The following is a 22666-nucleotide window of genomic DNA, read 5'->3' as shown; positions in this document are numbered from 1 at the left end:
GCAATCTACCAAGCTTTGAAACTCCAAATGGTTCGAAGAGACCAAGAGGAGTCTAAGAAACTTCAGGTAATGGGACATCGAGCTCCAGGGTACCAACACAACCTACCGTACCAACACAACTAGTCATAAAACGAATACCTATGCTGACCACTGTGGTGGGGTAGAAAGAAAAACTACCTAAATTTGTAGGTGATGGAAAAGAAGATCCTGTATGACATTGCAAAACGTGTGAAAAAATCTAGACAGCCAATAGGGTGACAAATCAAGACGACTGGGTGAACCAGTTCCTAGCAACCTTGCAAGGGGTAGCCATAGATTGGTACTCCAAGGCAAATAAATCTAAAAATGGCCACATGGACTGATCTACAAGATTTTGGACCTACGAAAAGAATTCCAGGCAAAATTTCGGCTCCTAAGGGATGACGATGAAATTGTCGCCAAAATCTACAACATCAAGCAAGTCAAGGAAGAAAGCGTTCAAGTAAACGAACAGAGACTCGGTGGTGAAGATGAAAGTACATCGGTCGACAAATTAAAGAAGCATCAGTTTATGGAAGGGTTAAAGCCTACCCTTCAGAGGAAAATAAAGATAGTACCTCCAACATCATACAACGATGCATATAACCGAGCAATGGATCTCAAGAGTGAGAACAAGACGGCGAAGAAATCAACAAAAAAATCATTCAAAGACAACGATGATGACTCTTTACGAGAAAGTAGTAGTGAAAAGTCAAGCAAAAAGATCCAAGCTCTCCAAAAGGATATGCTCATAATGATGAAAGAATTGAAGAATATGAAAAGTATAACCACCTATAGTGACAAAGGGGAATTATGATGTACGGAATGTAAGGAAGAACGCCACACAAAGGGTTCTTGTTCGAAGAAGCAATTTTACAATATTTGCCAAATTGCAAGGCATTTCGCTAAAGAATGCCCACACAACATGAAAACAAGAGGACCCAACAAACCTTAATGGTGCAAGAGGATTCTACCTCAATAGGGACAATAAATACAAATACAAACATGGCCTTGTCTAGTGAGTACAGGAATAACCAACACAGAGGTAGAAGAGGAAACAATAATAGTAACAATAATGGGGGTCATAGCCATATCCAGTACGATGCAAGTGGACGCCCAATGATCCAGTGTCATTCCTCTAACCAATGGGAGCACATTGTACGAGACTGTTCAAGGGCAAAAGTGCCACAATTTTTATGCTAGTGGTGTGGTCCTCGAGAACATGACGCAGAGTGTCAAAAGCAAATAGTAAATATGTTGAAAATCGAAAGTCACGAGGAGGTCCTCATTGTTACTTAAGTGCAAGCGAAGAAGGTTACATACTCAAACCCCAAAACTGAGAAAAGATGAATACAAGAAGCAAAGACAACAACTAAGAAGGAAATGATGGAGGAAAGAAGACAAACAAACAATATGGCCAACAACTCACTAAGGGGTCAGGCCAAACAAAACATTGTACGACAAGTATTGCAAACAAAGATTCCCATCAAGTTGAAGCACCTTCTGGCTGCCATGTCATGGCTAAGGACCGCATTGTACGACACCACCTCCAAAGGCACCTAAGGCAAAGGGAACCGAGGGTGAAGGGGAAAACTCTATTCGGAAAGAGACTCCTCTCGGGACTGTAGAGGACCCCATGTTACTGGTCATAAACACTGGAAGACATCCAACTGTGGTTAAAATGGGTATTTTAGCAACCATCTTGATGGACACGATTCCGGGCAGAGGTTCCAGTGTCAACATCTTGCCGAAAGAAACATGGAGGAGATTGGGGCAACCTATATTGTGGTTGTCAACATTTCAACTTGTGGGTGTCGACCAGCACAACATCAAACCTATTGTAACCTTGATGGCACAGAGTTGTGATTGGAACCTAACCGTTCATATTGGATTTCATACTAATACCATTAAAGCGGAAAGGGCATGACATTATTCTTGGAAGGAGATGGTTGGTGTAGGCCAAGGTGAATCACGATTGGAAGAAGAATACTCTTTCAATGGAGAGAGGTGGTAGAAAATTTACAATCGATCTCTGTACGCAAATGGTGAGTGAAGATCTTGCATCCTCTAATTCAAATGTAGAAGAGAAAATTAATGAAGGGAAACAACATATTGAGAGGAAATTCTGGATATAGAAAGGTGTTCCGAAGATAATTTGAATTCATCAAACGGACACTTCCATTGGCAAATGGAAGACTATGAACTACTCCACTACAACATGTTGCAGATGGATGAAGGAGAAGAAATGCCTTTGTTTCCTTTAGAATACGTCATATACAAAGAAGGGGAGATGCATATAGTGGAAGTCTGCACACCAATTCGTCAATGAGAAACTCAAAATATGAAGTGCCTTCGATGAAGGTAATGAACCTCAGAGACGAAACCAATCCAAAGAACATCTTTGTGGGTGAGGACTGGAATCCCATACAATAGACAACCACATTCAAAAAATTTATGGAATGTAGAGATGTATTTGCCTGGACATACACGGTTGTAAAAGGGGTTCTACCTGAACTTTGCATCCACCGTATCCCACTAGTACCTGTACAGAAGTGCCCGTACAAGATTAATAAAAACTATGCGGCAAGAGCAAAAAAAGAAATCGAGAGAATGTTGGATGCAGGCATAATATTCCAAGTATAGACAAGTGGGTGCGTGTCTCCTACAATAATTTCACTGAAATAGGATGCCAATCAAATCAGAATATGCGTAGACATTTGTTGTTCGAACGTAGTCACCATCAAGGATCTGTTTCCAATACCATTCATGGATTGCATTTTAAAGGAGGTTGCAAGACATGAAATTTATTCATTTAAGAATGGTTTTTCTGGCTACAACCAAATATCGGAGGACGATAAAGCTTAAAACAACTTTCATAGTAGAAGATGGAGCATACACATACAACAGAATGCCCTTCGGACTCTGTAATGCTCTGCCAACGTTCCAAAGAATCACCTTGCACATCTTGAACAAGATATCCGTCAGAAACATTAAAGATTTTCTTGATGATTGGTCCATCTTCAGTGGCAAGGACAAGCACCTGGTATCCCTCAAGGAATGTATGGAGAGATGTTGATGGGCTCAATTAGCACTTAATCCTAACAAGTGCAAATTTATGGTGCCACAAGGGAAATTACGAGGACACATAGTATGTAAAGTTGGCTTGAAGACAAATCCAGAGAAGGTATGGGTAATACAGGGATGGAATCTCCTATAGATGTGACTAAGGTGAAGTCATTCTTGAATCTTAGGACACATTGGATACTATGTCCTACCCACTTGATAGGCTAACTCGGAAAGGAGAGCCCTACATGTGGGGAACAGAGTAGGGGAAAGAATTCAAAGAGCTCAAGACAAGGCTAGTGGGAGCACCTATCCCCTTGTACCCAAAATGACACAAGGAGTTCCATGTGCACGTAGATGCGTCAAACTTTGCAATTGGGGCAACCTTAGCACAAACAAGCGACTATGGACTGGATCACCCTATTATTTTGCAAGTTAGCTTTTGTCCAAGGCTGAGAAGAACTATAGTGTGAAAAGAGGAAAGCTCTTAGGATGGTGTACGACTACGAATATCTCTCCACCGAACAACTTTCAAGCAAGATGCAACCAATTGAGCGAAGAGAGTTGATGCTGAGAAGCAAGACATTTCAGCTGATGAATGGATTGTTGTACAAGATGGGACCAAACCAAGTCGTTCACCAATGCGTCATGGTAGAGGAAGTCCCGAGTATACATTGGGAAGCACATGAAGGTTCCACGGGAGGATACACTAGACTGGATACAATAGTTTGAAAGGTGTTATTGATCGCATTGTGGTGGCCAACAGTCTACAATGATGCACGAGTGGGTAGTAAGTTGTGATACGTGCCACAGAGCAGGGAAGCCTCTGAAGAGGGACTTCATGCCTCTAAACCCCTCCCATGCATAGGAACAATTTGAAAGATGGGGACTGGACTTTGTGGGACCGCTCAAAGCGAGCAAAGCACGACAGTGTAGGTACATTGTTGTAGCAACGGGGTATCTTACAAAGTGGGTTGAAGAATGAGCTCTACCAAACAACTTGACCTTGACTAGAAAAGAATTCATACATGAACAAATGATCACGCAAAATGACATCCCCATCCAAATTACAAGTGATCACGGGGGACATTTTATCAACCATGTGATCAAACTACTAATCACAAAATTTAAGATTTTTCACTCTTTTTTTAGTCTGTACAACCCCTAGGTTAGCATTATCGAACAATCCATATTGAATACAAACTTGGCATGTGGAATGACTCTCGAAGCACTGTAGGAGGCAGGGAAAGGGAGAAAAGTAATCAAAAGGAAGAAACATAGTTTCATTCTGCCGAAGCCATAACGAGATTTCACCATACGGTCTATAGAGGAAATTATCATCGTACGACAGAAGCATAATCGTCGTACAGTGCAGTTGAGTATAGGCTTATAGTACGATCACCAAAGAAGTTCCTTAATTGCAAAATAGACATAAAGAGAATAAATAATTAAATAAAAGCATCATACGGCCTTTCTGGAGACAAAAGCTCGTCAGCGTAGGAGACATAATCATGTAGCCCACAAGGCATCAATAATCTCACCATACGGTGTACAACAGATGAACTCTATGGTACAGCCCTGCAAAAAGACTTTAAAGGTATCCCACACGGCAAGCAAATGCCGACAAGTAAAGACCACGAAAACAAGATAGAAATCGTTGAAGGATGGACCTAGTACAGAAAGGAGATAAAGGAAAGGTAGTTTTTGTTGGGCGTGATTGAGATACTATCAGGGGAGAAAGTGTAGTACCAAAAGGACCAACTAAAGGTTATCGCACAAACCACACATGCTACAAGAAGCACATAGGAGAGGCACAATTCCTTTGCCAAAAGGACTGGAAAGTCTGTACGGCACCAAAAACACCATATGAGTGACTTGGAGGAGAGATTGCAGGGCCTATAAGATAAAGCCACCATTCGAAGCGTATACTTTCTAGAGGCAAAGAGGACAGTACTATCAAGAATGTGCAGTGGTACAAATACATATACCCATACATAGAGAAAAAAAAGAAGTTCAAAAGAGCAACCAAGCATCAGGAAGACATGTCCAAGTAGGAAATAAAACATAATCAAAGTAGCCATGACCGAAGGGGGTATTGTGCGCAATAGGTGCTGTGGTGAATATAGAGAAGAGTATAGACAAACTATACAAAGAAAAATATAAACACACAAAATGACTAGCAAACAAACTCCTAACACAAAAGTTCTAGATAGCAAAGAATGTAAGCGTCCATGACTTTGGCAGCCATACGCATGCATTAGAGTGCAGGCCAGAGAAGTGAAAGATTAGGCGTAACGAGGAAAGTTCAAGGAGCAACTAAAGGATAGAAAGTCGGCTGAAGCATAGAAGTCAGGTTCAACATTAAGCCCTAACCCATTTTTCTCACCCAAACAACAAGAGGAAAGTCATTACTATGGACTCAACCAAAAAGAGAACTTGGAAAATGAAATTACAAAAGCAAACAAGCAACTCTGGTTGAAGTAGAAGCATGACAAAGAATGCACAGGTTCTACCTTCTCATGTTCCAATTACAGGGCACATTGACACAGGAAAGAAGAACATAAGACCAAAAGTAGCAATAGCGCCTACAACTTCTTCTAGGGATTATGTGATGCTGCAAAGCATACTCTTTGAAGGTTTGAATGGATGTGCAGGAAATGGTGGCACAAGATGCCAAAGAATGATCCTATCAAAGACAACTTGAGGATAGCATAGGTACAGTGGGTCATTCAAAGGTCCATTTTTTCATATTAAGGACTTTGAGGGCTCCTTGTATGCAATGGTTGAGACGTATGACAGGCATTTGAAAATCAGCATTGTCTCCTACTTGGATTGCAATATACAAATTTCATTCACAGCCGCTCAATTCATGAGGGTGTTCAACATACCTCGAAAGGGGCACAAGATTGACCTGAAGGTGAAGAAAACAAGTCTAAAGGTAACAAAATTTTACATACGACTAGTATGTAAGGAAAACCTCTGGCATGCAGCAAAAGATTCTCTCGAGAAGTCTTAAAAAAGCATAGGAGTGAAAAAATCCTTCATCAAAGAAGGGCATTGATGATGCCTCATGTATATGGTAAAGAACAGGCTCACAGGATCCGATCGTGCTTCTGATATAGCCTTTCCACAGATTACACTCATGAACAACTTAATGGGTGGTAAGGTGTATGATTGGGCAAGAAAACTATCTGAATGCATGTATGAATTTGACCTTGCAGCACAAAACCTTCAACATGCCACATTATGCTATCGGATTGTTTCTAGATGCTACATTTAGACGAATACCCCTAGACATTCTAGAGTTCAAACCAGGACCCTTGGCACCAAGTGAGCCTCCTATCATGTGGTGGCGTCACTTGGACAAACCTGGAGGACAAAAGGCGGCCACAGGGCAAAAGCGGTCCAAGTAGGAGGTTGGCTCAAGATCGGACCGTGGGGACACAAATAGTAAATGCCAGGCCACATCAAACAATGAGAGTGCTACAAAGGAGGGGGAATAGCATTCAAGTAGGCAGGGAGGATGAGGTTGAGGTAGTCACTAAGCCTCTGATATTATTTGCACAACCTCTCCTACCTACTACAGCACATTTGACGCTCACTATCAGCATTGCTCCTATCCCTGCTTTTCGACAGGTCAGCGTACACATTGATATGACTCCGACTATAGTGATGACGACAGAGAGAGCTCCCATAGTGGTACCTGAGACGATAGTTGTGGTTCCCATTGGAGGATTCATGCAGTCTCAGTCATCACCACTCAGAGTTGTGCCCAAGGAGGTCAAGATTATGGAGATACTTGAGATAGTAGGCAGCGAACCATATGGAGAGTCACAAGTCAAATTAGAGTTGATAGGGTTGGAGGCTTGGTGACAATAGATATTGCATTGTTGGTTAAACCGGTGAAGGATAGTTTTGTTGGTGTCGTTGAGCCAATAGGAGAGAGTTCTCCAAGAATGGTACCTAGGCAGAGACGTCCAGTGGTGAGGCATCTGAGTATCTACTTGATGCAACAGTTCTAGATCACACCAGTCTCACGGGGGCCTTCTATTCAGTCACCCTATGAGAGAGGCACCTCCTTCAAAGGTCATGGAGTTGGATGGTACAGAAGGAGGAGAGGTAGTGGCACCTGCTATAGTAGTTATAGCAAATAGAGAATGTCATACAAGAGGGATGGATTAGGAATTACCTAGAGTAGGAACTCGCAAACAATAGTTGTGCTTCCCATTGGAGGATTCATGCAGTCTCAATCATCACCACCCAGAGTCATGCCCAAGGAGGTCAAGATTATGGAGATACCCAAGATAGCAAGCAACGAACCATATGGGGAGTCACAGGTCAGATTAGAGCTGGTTGGGTTGGAGGCTATGGTGACAATAGATATTGCATTGTTGGTTAAGCTAGTGAAGGATAGTTTTGTTGGTGTGGTTGGGCCAATAGGAGAAAGTTCTCCAAGAATGGTACCTAGGCGGAGGCGTCTGGTGGTGGGGCATGTGAGTACCTACTTGATGCAGCAGTTCTAGATCACACCAGTCTCACGAGGGCCTTCTATTCAGTCACCCTATGAGAGAGGTACCTCCTTCAGAGGTCATGGAGTTGGATAGTACAAAAGGAGGAGAAGTAGTTGTTATAGAAGATAGAGAATGTCATACAGGAGGGATGGATTAGGAATTACCCGGAGTAGGGACATCCCAAGCTATGGTACAAGTTGTACAAGATCAACCAGCCATAGAGCCACCAAGGGACACTCCTGGCAAAGATATCAAAGCATACTTAGCAAACATGGTGGGCTGGAGGTCGTCAAGTTGTGGTTTTTGCACGGGTAGAGCCTTGATGGATGTTGTCAAAGAGCTGGATCATGTACTTTCATTCATGCGAGTCAATGGCTTTAGCACATGTTTTGAGGCACATGGATGGCCGACGACAGAGACTCCAAAGATGTTGCAGGATTGGACTGCTAAGGAGTCGGTGGTTCAGAGCAGAGTTAAGAGCCTTACTCGTGAGATAGCACAAGTGTACAGGGACACCTACTATGCTAGGCAGCGAAGTGAGGCAGATAGGGTAGCAACAGCGTGATATCGGGAGGAGATGACTACCCGGCCAGTAGTCAGATTGGGAGAGAGAGCGAGCAGCTCATGACTCAGTTGGAGGTACCTACAAAGGATAAGTGTATGTGGGAGACGCAGTTGACCAAGGCTAAAAAGGAGTCTGAGGTAAAGGAGGTTGAGTTATTGGAGATTGCGGAGATGTTGAAAGAGGCAGTGGAAGCAAAGATGAAAGCAGAAGAGGATTTGATAGTACACACCCTGCAAGTGTACCAATTGTATGCAAAGCTGAACCCTTCAGCATCTCAGCCAGCTCCGGGGACACTACCTCAGCCCCCTTCATCTTCATCTTAGTTTGTCTTCTCTTATGTAGATAGTGCAAAACATTGTCTCCCTTTTGTTTTGTGTCATCAGGGGATGACTTTCTTTTTGCGGGGGGTGATGTTGTCGGGTAAATTATATTTCAGGAATAGCTAATTGTGTGTTAGGAAGTGTTATTTGCCAAAGGCATTATGTCACGACGGTTGAATCGCAGCCTTTCAGGCAATACATGTATTCTTGTACTGAATGGGAAAAGATATCATATCATATCAAATTATAGTTGTGCCTAGTCTGAGTTGTACTGTGGTGTGATGTACTTGAAAGAAACATTAATGGAATAAACAATCTGGTTTCCTCAAACATTGTGTAGCATTTAAATCTGTATTATGCTTTTCCATTACTTTTGTAGCATGTATTGAAACTAGTTATCCGTGACAGTAAACATGTGAGACATCAAAAATGAGCATTAAATGATTCAATAAAAGTTGGCGACCAAACCAAGGAATATTATGAGTAAGCTTATAAAATCAAAAGCAAATATAAAGTCATTAAAGAGGCTTGTTAATGAAGCCATGTCGACCAAACCAAGTAGAGGAAATATATAGAGTGCCCAAAAGCAAATCGAACTCATTATGAGATGACTATTTGACTTTGCTTTGTGATGAATTGGGATTTGTGCATTGAAACCTAAGGTCCAGCTATCTTCCGCATTGGAGGATGAAATCTCATCAGTGTCTATGCAATCTTGAGGCTGTGAAAGATTAGCTAAATCTTTCTGTCTGTGGGCTTCATACAGAAGTCTACTTGTGCCGCAGCGGGGAAGAATCAGGAGGTTTCAGTAAGTTAGAGAGCTGAATTAAAGTGTGAATACAGAACTCCATCATGGTCGGTTTGTAGCAGGAACTTGCCACCATTTTCAGCAAAATAAGTTCATTGTTTTGCTCGCTGTACAATTCCATCCTCCCATGTGAGACCCCCAGCCTTGGTATGAGCCTTTCTAGGTTAAGAAACCTTGAATTTTGTGTTCATTCCTGTCCAGATCTGAACGTCTAGCATTATAAAAGGATTTGCACATATTTCAGAGAGGCTAATCAGCAATTTCAAGGTGGTATAATTTGATGGTTCTTTTAGCTGCAACATTATTTTCAAAATTTGATAAATCATTTCCTCAGTGCATTGTATATGCTTTTCAAGAAAGCATCTCCAGTTCTATGCTTTGGAAATTAGTTTCAGAATTACTTTCATGCAAGCATGGTTGTTTTGTCAATTATTTTCAAAATCCAAAAAAAAGCATATATATCCAGAAACCAAAAGAATACAAAACCTTGCAAAAATACCAAAAACACAAACAGTTTCAGATTGGGTAGAGGTTGGACCAGCAGGGTTCATACAATCCAACACCGAGATAGATTATAAAAGGATTATGCAATAAATCTCCCAAAGATCAAACATCAGTATGACACCAGTGCAATATGAAATAACAACATTCCAATGCATATATTCAAGAGCATTCAAAACAAGGAAAGAAACTAGAATATATGGACTCTAGACATGCATACGCCAAGGTGACAAGTATCCGCAAGTATAGCAGTGAACAAGAGGAAATACTCAAGCAGAGGACTAGAGATATCATGTGAACTCATAGAGATGAGGGTGATGTAGCACCTAGCCACTATTAATCAACAAGATGAATGAGGCAGAGGTAGCAAAGAATCCTATCAATCAAAGAAGTTGACAAGAGTCGACATGTGCTTTTATTTCCTAATTTAACCATGCAAAGATATTCATAACCTAACTAAACTTGTTTTGTTTATAGGTAATGGGCCGAAAGCCTAGATTAATTATTATTATTGTTTATTAAAATTAATCATTATACTGTGTTAGGCTCGAGCAGACTCAAAACCAAGACCTCCTAAATGAGAGGCTGACAAGTTACCATTGTGTTGTAGGCTCTTGCCTCGTAACCTGACTAAACTTACTATAAGGTGCAAAATAGCATTACACCATGCAGTTTATCTATCTCTAAAATTGTTGGAGCGATGATCTAAAAAACTTAATTTACAATACGGTAAATTTGAACATTTCTAACTTTTTTCAAAACAGTCAACAAAAGCTTTTTAAGTTATGGCAGGCATCAAATCACTAGGTTTCCAATTATCTCACTAAAAATTTGGGAATGCTATGACACTGATAATTTTTACTAGGAAATACCAATGAGGGCATGGATGACTTAAGGAATGCACATTAAAGTCAATAGCATCATAAAGCGCATAAGCATTAGAACAATGAATCATATGCATATACTTTTTCAGTTTGAAGTCAAACTAATTCAGATGCTATTGGCATGATGTATGAGGACTATAATAACTCACAGTTCCCACAGATAATTTGATGCTTCGTGATTTCCTCCCACAAATAAGGTTGGAACTGGTGCTACTTCTTGTCCTGAATAATACTTCCAAAAAGTATTCATAGTCCGATATTTGACAGGGCAAGCCATTGATTCCAGATCATTTTCGTTCCTTACAGCCTGTATGGGAGGAAAAAAACAAGCAAAACATTTGCAAAGGAGTCAATTAACCCTTTTCTGTGCATTTGCCATCATTCAATTTATCAACACCAATTGGATTGCATATCCCAATTTTATAAATCATATAGTTTACTGTGGAACAGTTAAGCTGCAATATATAACCTGAAAGTCACCACAACAGATAAGAAGATCAATCTTTATATTTTCCAATTCTTCCAAGTGCCTCAAAGTGTCATAAATGTTGTCAAGATCCCCATGGGCACATCCTTCAACTGCAATCTGCAAAAGAGAATCAAAACCATTAATAAGGACTCAGGAGCACACCACATTCCCAATTGGATGCTTGACAAAAGCCAATTGAAAACCAGGTGAAGAATACTATTTTTCTATTGAAAACAAAGTATAGTTAATAAAAATACATATCAAATGTTTTTGCAGACACAATATGACTAAATATAGCTTCAAAGCATCTAATACAAAAACTGTGATGCTTCAATCATCATCCCAAATATCCATATCCATAATACTTTCAGCTAAGATCAAGGAAGATCTTAATGATGAGGTGGTAACTTATCTGCAGGAGTATCACGATTTGTTTTAGATTTATGTCCTGCAATCTTAAATCCTCTTGATACCCAATTGTGTAACAAATAAACCTAATTCTCTCCATTTAAAGCACAAATTTATGCATTTTTCAAATTCTCTCTATTGTTGAAGAACTAACTGCTGAACTATTGCAAAATTCTCAACCATTGTCCTCAACTCAGAAATATTGGAGCTATAAAGGCTCCTTGTTATATTCATCCCATTGGGCACCCATTTTGAATACCCATACATCTCCCAATCCACAACCACCAAATGCAAACATGTCAAATTGATTCAGATTTCGAGACCAGACCTAACCATAATTTTGCAAATCTGATGGCACCTAGCCCTGGTTTGAACCAGCCTGTTCCCACATAGCAGCTCGACAAACCTTATCATAATATGTGGGGTGATCTGTAACAGTAGCAATGACTTCTTGTTATCTCATCCCTATCAAGTTTAAATTTTTCATGTCCTTAACAATCTACATCATTGTGTATTTGGGTGCAGACTCATGGTAGCAGCATTGTTTACCTGTTGTTGGAATGGCAAATCTCTAGTATCATTCTCTTTGGGCAACTTCAACTTCAACGATGCTTTCTCATTAGTATATTTCATCTTCTTACCGAGACATAAAATCAAAGGTTGGAGTATCCCTCTTGTCAAAGGTTACCATTAGCTCATAGATTTAGTGGGTGAGACTTGAAGATTGGGCAGTGTTTGTGGATACAGGAAGTGTCTTATGCCACTCAAGGTTCCCTCCATCCAAGGCTTCATCACCATTAGCTTCTGATGTACATTCCAGATCAGGCTTTACAGTCCTCGCAAGTTCTCACAAGGCTTGTAAGAATTTGAAGATTCTTTGGAATTGTAAATTGCCAAGGACTAGCATATTTTTCAATGCAAGAAACAAGTTTCTTGGCAAGACTCGCCAATTTAACACCACACAGCAAGTTTTTATAGACTTTCCTAGCAGAAAAAAGTAATGGGTCTGTAAACATGTAATATTCCTTTTTTGGTATTTATGAGACCCTACTTGATTTATACAATTCCTTCTTTGATATGATTATTTTATTGATTAACAAGCAATAAACAATGCAGATACAATATAATCACAATGATATGTTTATTACTGGTAGTTATAAATGCATATGCTAAACCTTAATATGCTTAAAGAATGCAGTTTTACAATATGAATGTTGTCTCTGATGTAACAATATAAATATGCACAGCAACCTGAATGGCTGTCTCTGATCTTTGTTAGTGATTCACGCTGCAATTACAGGTTGATCCAATGCTCTATGACAGAGGTATATACCATCTCTGATATTCTGGAATTGTTTATGCACTGCTGCTCCATTATATGAGCCGTCTTTGATGTGTCAATGGACTTCATTGGTCCAATGTGGATGTCGTCTTCACTAATTGAGCCTATTTTTCTTAATACTTCTTTGTCCTTTGATGGATCGATCCAAGTGATTATTTAAGTCTTTCATTTTCTACCATTTTTGACCCTCTTTATTATACTAGCTCCTCGGTCACTTCCATTTTCTACTGATCTGACTGCTAATCCAACAAGCTGGCAGGATTATAAGCTCTGATACCATTGTAATGTCCCCTTTTCAGTATTTATGACACACTACTTGATTTATGCACTTCCTTCTTTGAGATGATTATTTTATTCATTGATCAACAAGCAATAAACAATGCAACACAATGCAGATACAATGATATGTCTATTACTGGTAATTCTAAATGCATATGTTGAACCTTAATATGCTTAAAGGATGCTGTTTTACAATATGAATGCTGTGTCTGATGTAACAATATAAATTTGCACAACCTCCTGAATGGCTGTCTCTAGTCTTCGTTAGTGATTCATGCTGCAATTACACAGGTTGATACAATGCTCTCTGGCAGAGATATATATCATTTCTGATATTCTAGAATTGTTTATGCACTGCTTCTTGGTTGTATGTGTCGTCTCTGATGTGGATATAATGCTCCCTGGCAGAGATATATGCCGTTTCTGATATTCTAGAATTGTTTATGGAGTGCTTCTTTGTTGTATGTGTTGTCTCTGATGTGTCGATAATGGTTTATACTCCTTTAATATAGATTCTACCTCTGACATGTATAAGTGAATTGCTTGCACTGCTGTCACAACCTACTATGATCTGATTCGAGCATCTTCCACAAGGGAACATATCAGATATCAAATATACATAGATTAATAATGTTTTTAATTCCTTGGTTACTTTTCCTAGCCGCAATGGCTTTGACCAATTATGAAAGACATGTGTTTGATTATATTTCTTTATATACCTGTTGTGATTACCAATCATAACTGTATACTACTGTTATTAATCTTTCTGTAAATGGCTGTCATACCTCAAACCGAATCTACAGGATGAGGGTTGTATAACAGTTTGTGCTCATCTATGTTAATTCTGACAACATTAATCCCTGTAACCAACATATATATTCTTAGGCAAGAGCTCTCCTCAATAGACTCCATTGGTCCCGATGTGGATGTCGTCCTCACACGCAACCACCTAGTTTGGCTACGGTGTTTGGCTGTAAATACTTCCATGTAATGCTCGAATATTGATTCAGACGGCATGCTTATTATCATGCCAACACAACTGCTATCTTGAACAGAAGTTGATAATTCCCAATAGTCTTTGTTGATAATTTGGTTTGGTTGCAATGGCTTTTTTTAATTACTGATGATAAAAATTAGAGTGAAATTATCAATTTTGTTTATTCCTTCAATAATAAGTTTAAATTAACTTATTTTTATTGTATATCTTAATGTCTCGTATTGAGAACCTTTACAAAACATGTGTGCATTTTTTTTTTCATTTTTTCATCTTCTGCAATTAGGTTCTTGTTGACATAAATTGATTCTCAAGAGATTGAAATGATTTATTGTGGATTGGTTAAATGCAACGAAAGTATGAAATAGTAAAGTCCTTGTCACCTTGATGGCCACAATTTGGGTTTTGCAGAAAACCCTCAACCCCACACTGTATCACAATAGGGAAGAAACCAGAGGAACTGCGCCTAAATACTGAATGAATGCTACAACTGGAACCAACTAGTGGACTGCCATCGCAAAACCCTCATTATAGTTTTAAAAATCAAAACAAAAAAGAATGACATTCATCAAACGGAAAAGCAGAATACTTCATTCTATTTGGCTTGAAATGACAAAACCAGCTTGTTTCCACTATTTTATGAATTCTGCGTCCAACTTTAGTCCCCTGATTAAATTCCAGCTAACTTAGTTTAGTTTATAATTATGGTTACCTGGGTCAATTCAGATATTGAGCAATGCTACTATGATCAAAATATTCTATAAATTCATTCTCTATGCACCTAATGCATTATTTAAGAACCCATGGTTTAGAACCATTGTATTGTATGTAAGGTCCTTGTTGATGTGGGTTTTATGCCACTACAACATACAGGACAAACACAATGCTCCAAGATGAAACACCAAAACTCAAATCCTCTCTCGAATAAGGATGCTCATATCCTAAACAATGTATATGGATTGTGTGACCAAATGAGACAATCACCAGGTTCCTTCTTATTGTAGACTTTCACTTGGTGATAATAATGTGATATGTTGGTATCAACACTAGTGCACTAAGACTATGTCAACTAGACTTTGAATAATATGGCTTCACAATGTGCAATGAAAATATATTCCAACTTCCAACTTACGAAGTGCAACAAATTTAAACCTGTGAATCTAAGCTATTTCTACTTCTACTTCTACTTCTACTTCAAGGATGCAAGACAGAGGGAATATCCTTGGACTCTACTACATGCAGTCTTGTCATCAACTTCACTCACCTAGTGTAATCTTCTAAGGTGTGCTCCAAAGATATTCAAATTACTATCATTTCATTAACCCCATCTATGGATGAAATCAATGACCATGTAACAATTAAAGATAAACTCGTAATAATGTCATTTGACGACAGAAGGCAAGACTTAGAATAAGTAAGCAACTAGTGGATCGGTCTACGATCAAGTCAAGCAAGGGTGCAATGACATAGTAGGGCGGGATGGTTAGTTAGCATCAGTGATGCATCCCTATCCTTCTATAGGGGTGGCCAGTGAAGGATGCCCAATCCATCTACAGGGATGCACTTGAAAAGTCACCTACAAACACTTTACGCCCAAAGGTTTTGGTGTGCATTCATGATGACACGTGAAGGAAAGGGCAAGCATTTAAGGACTTGGCCTTTATGCTTTCTTTATTTTTTGGTAAATGAATCGTAAATGGTGAATTGGTGTCTGCTACAATACCAAGGTAAAAAAACAAAGGATTGCTTGGCAAGACCTCCCTTAAACACAAACCACCTCTTTGTTTCGCATGTGGAAAGGATGTAAGGATGGCAAGTTTACAAGATTCAAAGCCAATGAAATAAATTATATTAGGTGGTGGTCGTTTGGTAAATAATAGCCTTTAGAAATTTTTGGATATAGATATTGGAGTTTTATGTTCTTCTTTGCAAACTTGTGGTATGAAAAACTGCCTTGTGGTATCTGCAGGGTGAGTTATAAGAGAGAGTGACTACCACAATATATATTCCTGTGAGACTACTAGATTGAATGAGATACAAAAAAAAAAAAAAAAAAGTTTTTGAGAAGAGATGAAGGCAGATTTTTGATATAGACCATTATTATTACAATAATAGATAGCTTCTATTATTAGTTAATGGTTACCTATTTGTAATCTATTGTAAATATTAGAATGCTTCTAATATTAATTAATCTATAGTTATCTATTAGCTTTCTTTAGCTTTCTTTTAGCTAGAATAGAATGTTTCTATTCTTTGCCATAATTTCCTAAGGAAAGATCGTTCAATTCTTTTCTATATATAGACCTCTCGATCTCTATTAATATTAAGCAAGTGTTTTACCAATTACCTTGTAATATGGTATCAAGGCCACTTCTTTAAAAACAACTGAAAATCATAATTTCTTTTCTGAAATTATCAGACCCTATTTTCGGAAAAATAAAATTTGAAATAGCTGCTTCGAACTAGGGTTTGTCTGAGAATAATGACCATCAATATTCCCATTTTTCTGAGTTGTTTTTGAAAAAAACATGATTGTTTTTGGGGCATTTTCATCCATTTTTTCAACACAAAGGGTTGGGAACGACGCCAAGGGTTTCTTAAAACCCTCAATAACAAATTCGCGCCCAAAAACTGTGTTTTCTGCAGCAGATTTGCAGTTGATTTCATGCTTTTATCAGCCCAGGACGTTTCAGTTCAAAACACTAATTTTTGGGCTTGAAAAAAATTGACTAAAAATTCTTGATGGGTTTTTCAAGGGCACAACTAGGTTGTTGTCGGATTTTTTGGGGTGCCTCGATTTTTGAGCTAGCAGATCTAAAAACCGGCAACATATTCTTTCTAGGTTTTTTGAGCTCTCTTCTAGGTACCCCTTCAAAGTTTCTAGGTCTTCCATTTTTATGCCTCAAAGTATGTGCCTTCATAGATTTTCACATTTTCATTAAAAATCATGCCATGGCATCTCTGACAAGCATAATACTCGAGCAATTCAAAATTCAATGGTCAAAATTATGGCACTTGGAAGCAACAAATAATAGCAATTTTTGAATAGCGAAATACTAATCAAATTGTTCTAGGTGTTAAACATCTAACTGCCCCTGGTACTGATCAAGATACATGGGATCTAAATAATCAGGAGGCGATGATGCTTCTCAAATTATCTGTAGCCGATGATTAGCTCTCTCACATTCCATCCTACAAGAGAACTGTCGAGATATGGGCACATCTCAAAAATCTTCATGAGACTTCTGACAAAAGTAGAGCTTTCTTTTTTAAGAACACTCTATTTTCTATTATCATGGATGAGCAAACATCACTCCAAGCTCACTTGAATAGGATTCAGGAAATCCATGATCAGTTGCTTGCCATTGGTCGCAAGATGGAGGAAGAAGACATTGTGGTTATCACTCTTAGGAGTTTACCCAAGTCCTACGAGCATTTTATTGAGACTCTCAACATCATGTCTTTTGGTGTTGATCTGAAGTTCATAGATCTCTGCACACTTCTGCTTCAGCAAAATCAATGGAAACAACAGTTTGGTAGCAGTTCTAGTTCCACCTCCACAGAGCAAGTCTTTGTTGCTAAATGCTTTCAAAAGGATAAAGGCAAGCCTCAGCAAAAGTCCTCTGCTCCAACTTTAGAAGGCTCCCAAAAGAACACTCAATGCAACTATTGCCACAAGTTTAGTAACATGAAAGTTGAATGTAGGAAAGGCTTAGCTGCCCAATCTAAGCAATCAGGTTTGCAACCCAAAGCGAATAGTGCAGAGCACACTGAGCAGACAGAATGTCTTTTATGCCTTAAAGGCTAAAAGACCATCAAATCATGTGAAGTTGTCTGCTTGGTACATTGATCCAGGTGCCTCTCGTCATTTCACCCACCGTCGAGACTGGTTCACTAACTACCACCCTTACTCAACTTATGTTATTTTTGGGGGCGGAGAAGAGTACAGCATTGTGGGCAAAGGCAACATTCAAATTGCAATGTGTTGGGGGGAATCCCATTTTCCTCGATGTGAACTACGTTCCAGGGATAGAATTGAATCTACACTCAGTCAGTCAGTTGGTGCAACATTCTCCACGATTGGATGTCACCTTCGGTTCACATCAGTGTACCATCACTGATAGGGCGACTAAATCTATTGTTCCAACGGATCTTGGTCTTTTCCGACTTACTGATTCTGGTGATTCTCGGGACTTAGTTGTGGCTGCTTGGCAGTCTTCTATTAGCACACTTTGGCATTAGCAGTATGGGCACTTAAATTTGCATTATCTCTCAACTTGCTCGAGAAGAGCTTGTCCTTGGTTTGCTAGAGATTCAGACTCAACAGCTTGGAGTTTGTAATGCATGTCAGGCTGGGAAGCAACATCGCACACCTTTCACAATGGCAAGTCATAGCGAGCTTCTCAGGTACTTCAGCCTGTTCATGTCGATATCTACAGCCCTATGGCCACTCCTCCTATTCTTGGGTCCACGTATTTTCTATTGTTTGTTGATGATTTTGGTAGAAAATCGTGGGCATGTTTTCTTAAAAAGGAATTGGATGCATTTCCTATATTTCAAAAGTTTAAAGCTTCAATTGAAAAAGAGTCTGGGAAATCTATTATTACTCTTAGATCAAAAAATGGGTAGGGAACTTTGTTCTAATGCATTCTCTGGCTTCTTGGATACTCATGGCATCAAATGACAGTTAACCACACCCCACACACCACAACAAAACAGTGTAGTTGAACGTCGGAGCAGAACAATCACTGAGATGGCTCTATCCATGCGCGAACATAGACATACTCCGAAGAAGTTCTAAGCAGAAGCAATTAACATAGTAGTTTATCTTTTGAAATGGTCACCCATAGAGGTGGTCAAAGTTAAGACTCTGGAAGAGGTTTGGTCAGGTCTCAAGCCCAGAATCAGTCACCTTAAAGTTTTTGGCTCCCTTGCTTTTGTTTTGATCCCCAATGCGTCCCACACCAAGTTGGATGCCAAGAGTCAGAAACTCATGCTTGTTGGATACAATAGTCTTCATAAAGCCTACCGCTTGATTGACATTGAGACATCTTGTCTCCTGTACAGTCGTGATGTAGTCTTTGATGAATAGCGAGGACCATTCATACCTGTTTCTTTTGTTCCTGATCCAACAAACCAACCTATGAAGGCTCGTGATTTGCAAGCTAAGCTTCTATTAGGTCCACCGAATGGGGAGGGGCTCCAGTAGCTCCTACGGCTCCAATTATACCAGTGAACCTTGTACATACACCTCCAACTTATCCTGCGGGATCACCCAAATTTGTAGATGTTTGATCCAGATTCTTCAAATAAGGAACCTGATCATAGAGCATCTCCCAATACTAATGTTGGTCATTCTCCTCTCTGGCCTAAGTGGTGGGCTAAGACACTTGCTGAACTTCGTCATGATGAGCTCATTGATGGAGGAATTGCTCGACAAAAGAGCAAACCTACAGAATCTATTAACTTTGCTCTCATGGCCAACATTCACACTTTGTTTGAACCTCAAACATATTCCGAGGCTAAAGGAATTTCAAAGTGGGAATAAGCTATGACATCTAAACACCAAAGCTTGCTGAAGAATGACACCCAAGTCCTTTCTGATCTTCCACCAAGGAAGAAACCCTTTGACTACAAATAGGTTTACAAAATCAAATACAAATCTGATAGTACTTTAAATAAGTAAAAAGCCCGTTGAGTTGCAAAAGGCTTTTCTTAGCGTAAGGGTATTAATTATGAGGAGACCTTTGCCCCTACTGCAAAGATGAGAACAATCAAATTAGTCTTAGCCATGGCAGCGCAATTTCGCTGGAAGGTTAATCAAATGGATGTCAAGAGTGCTTTCCTGAATGGTGCTCTCCACAAAGAGGTTTACATGATGCAACCTCTTGGTTTCAAGGTTGCCGATAAAGAACATCAAGTTCTCAGATTAGTGAAATCTCTCTATGGCTTGAAGCAGGCCCCTCTGGAATGGTACATAAAATCTAATAAGTACCTCAGTGATTACTTACTGATATTAAGCAAGTATTTTTACCAATTACTTAATAATCATTGATATTAAGCAAGGTTGTCGATAAAAATTAATATTAAGCAAGTATTTTAGCAATTACTTCGTAATAATTGTTTGGTCATGCATGCTATTAGAATGATGTTAGACTTAACTCCAACATGTCTATCATGTTCCTAGTGTCCATTCTAGACAGTGGGGTGACAAATGTGATGGCCAACAAATTGTGCAAGATATTGGTGAGCAGAGGTTTTCTTAGTGAGTTGGAGAATTTCAAAGAACATCAATGGGGATTTGCTTGTCCTATTACCAAAGTATTTCTATGTGGTTTGCAGAAGGGGGTGCAACGTGGCAAAGTATCCCATTGTTAATTATCTAGACCTAACAACTATGCCATGAAGGCCGCAAATGATGGGACATAATGTTTCTTTCTTGAAATTGATTGTGGGCTTTTAGGAAGAGGATAAGAGCAAGTGGTTTCAGTAGTAAATTTGGGATGAAGGTTTGCTGGGCTTCATCAAGGAGGGTTTTGAATCCGACTGCAAGAGTGGAAACAGAGGAGACAATGGAGGAAGTAAGGCAGAATTCTCTAGCAAATGCTCAACATCATTGGCAGAGCCTAAGGGAAAGCCCATGGTGCTCAAAGACTATGCTGATTGTGACCTGAAATCTGTCTGTAAGGCATGGATCTTGTGTTTGGTATAAGGCTGAAGAAGTATTAGAAATTTAAAGGATATGTACAAAGGTTTAGCGTTAGAGATTCTTTAACTTTGCTCCATTTTGTAGGAGCATAATAGGGCAGATGGTCTACTAGTATATAGTGTTTAAAAAAACCTGCTCCATTTTGTAGTGGGAACTTAAGTGTTTATGTGGCTCCATTTTGCAGAAGGAGCTTTCATAGGTAGGCAATTGTAGATGGCTTACAATTAGAAGGGCTACTGGTTCATAATAAAATGATGTGGAGAGAGTTTTATTGAAAGTTAAGGGATTTTATATTACGTTAAAGTTGATTTAAATAAGGATTATTACATTTGTTATTATTTTAAAAGTTTATTATTATCACATTTAAGATGGAGAGACAATTAATCAATTTTTATGGATTGATATCATAAACCAAAATAATTAAATAATTACACTTGTTTTATATACCTATTGACATTTTGTTTGTGCTTTATCTTGCGATGGGTTTGGCAAAAACCTAGTATTTAACCAATTAGGTATGTTTACCAGAGGTTTGGGAAGGGATTGATTGACGATGTTGTTTTGTGTTGTTAGTCCCAATTGTTTCATTCCCAATCATTGTGATGCATTCATGTGTTTCTGTGGTGAGAACTAGTTCTGTTATGTAAGCTCATATTGTGATTTTCATGATATAATCTTTGAGGGATTGATCAATTATTTATTGTGCTTTCTAGTTGCTTATATAGGACTGATGTGGATATTGTGATTTTATGAGATTCTCTATTATGAGCTTAGGATAGAATTATCTTTGTGTATGTTGGGAAGTGGTTTGCAATGGAGGTCGGAGCCCTAAAGAGGTTGCCTAGGTAACCCATTGTAAGTTGTATTAATAAGTGATAATATTTCATTAATGGGGTTAAAAAGAATTAACAAGAGTCAGTATGTATCTCGCCCATGCCTCGAGTGCTAGAACAGGTTAGGATGGGAGTAGAGAGGATGCTTGGTTGCCACCTTGCCTCGTTAGTATGCCTCGTCTATAAGAAAAGACACTGATGCACATAGAGCCACTAGGGGGTCGGAGTCTAGAGAGACTGTCAGTGTAACCTTAGAGTTGACTCATGTGATGCCACTTGCCCACATGCATATTAGGTTTCCTAAGTGTCTTTGTTGCCTCTAGGATTAGATGTTATTTGTGTACTTGGTACCTTTGAGATAGATTGTTATCGGGACTCCTTGACCTAGATTCTTGTTATAACTTTTGGATTGTTATCCGTTTGGAACTTGAGATTATCTCCTCAGCACTATGGGAGGGGGCCGTTTAGGTTCCACAAAGTCGGGTGGTAGTGTTTCTTAAACTATTGAGATCTGACAGTTGGATGCCGATGTTGGATGTACCTTGTGCAGATGTTCTATTCTTTTGATCTTGTGATTATGTTCTATAGTCATATTCTAGTTTATTGTACTTTGATTATTTTAGATCCTATGAGATGTTGTATCTTATATGATGTATATTCTTTTAGCATTTCATACCCTATGACTTGTACAAAGGATGCTTATGCATTTTGGTTATGCCATGTGGCATATTATGTACTTGTATATTATTTCATATGATTTCATACTTATTATTTATTCTATGACATAGACTTTGTTTACTTATCAGATTTAATCTTCATAAAACTTATGTGTGTAATTCAACGTCTTGGAACCCTTGTGAGATGTAATTGTTATTGTATTGCTTATGTATGTATGTGAGTTATTGCTTTTGATATGTTTTTTTTTTGTTAAGATTAAAACAAATAAGAGACTTTGGGAGTTA

General features: G+C 38.9%; 1 protein-coding gene across 4 annotated transcripts in view; it reads right to left on the bottom strand.

Moving 5' to 3' along the window:
- DBR1 (debranching enzyme 1) overlaps positions 1–22666 on the bottom strand; it is a 125890-nt gene that overhangs the window by 93945 nt on the left and 9279 nt on the right. For all 4 annotated transcript variants that reach the window (XM_089826004.1, XM_089826007.1, XM_089826005.1 and 1 more), the window contains 2 exons: positions 11140–11256; positions 10820–10977 (listed from right to left, as the gene is read on the bottom strand). In XM_089826004.1, the coding sequence (XP_089682130.1) occupies positions 10820–10977; positions 11140–11256 (275 nt within the window). The remainder of the gene's footprint in view (positions 1–10819; positions 10978–11139; positions 11257–22666) is intronic.

This window comes from Cupressus sempervirens, chromosome 4 (assembly GCF_028749045.1).
Source record: "Cupressus sempervirens isolate cs-2001-9-10 chromosome 4, ASM2874904v1, whole genome shotgun sequence".
NCBI classification, from domain to species: domain Eukaryota; kingdom Viridiplantae; phylum Streptophyta; class Pinopsida; order Cupressales; family Cupressaceae; genus Cupressus; species Cupressus sempervirens.
Note: the sequence above shows the minus strand (reverse complement) of the source record. Positions and strands in the feature narration are given on the sequence as shown.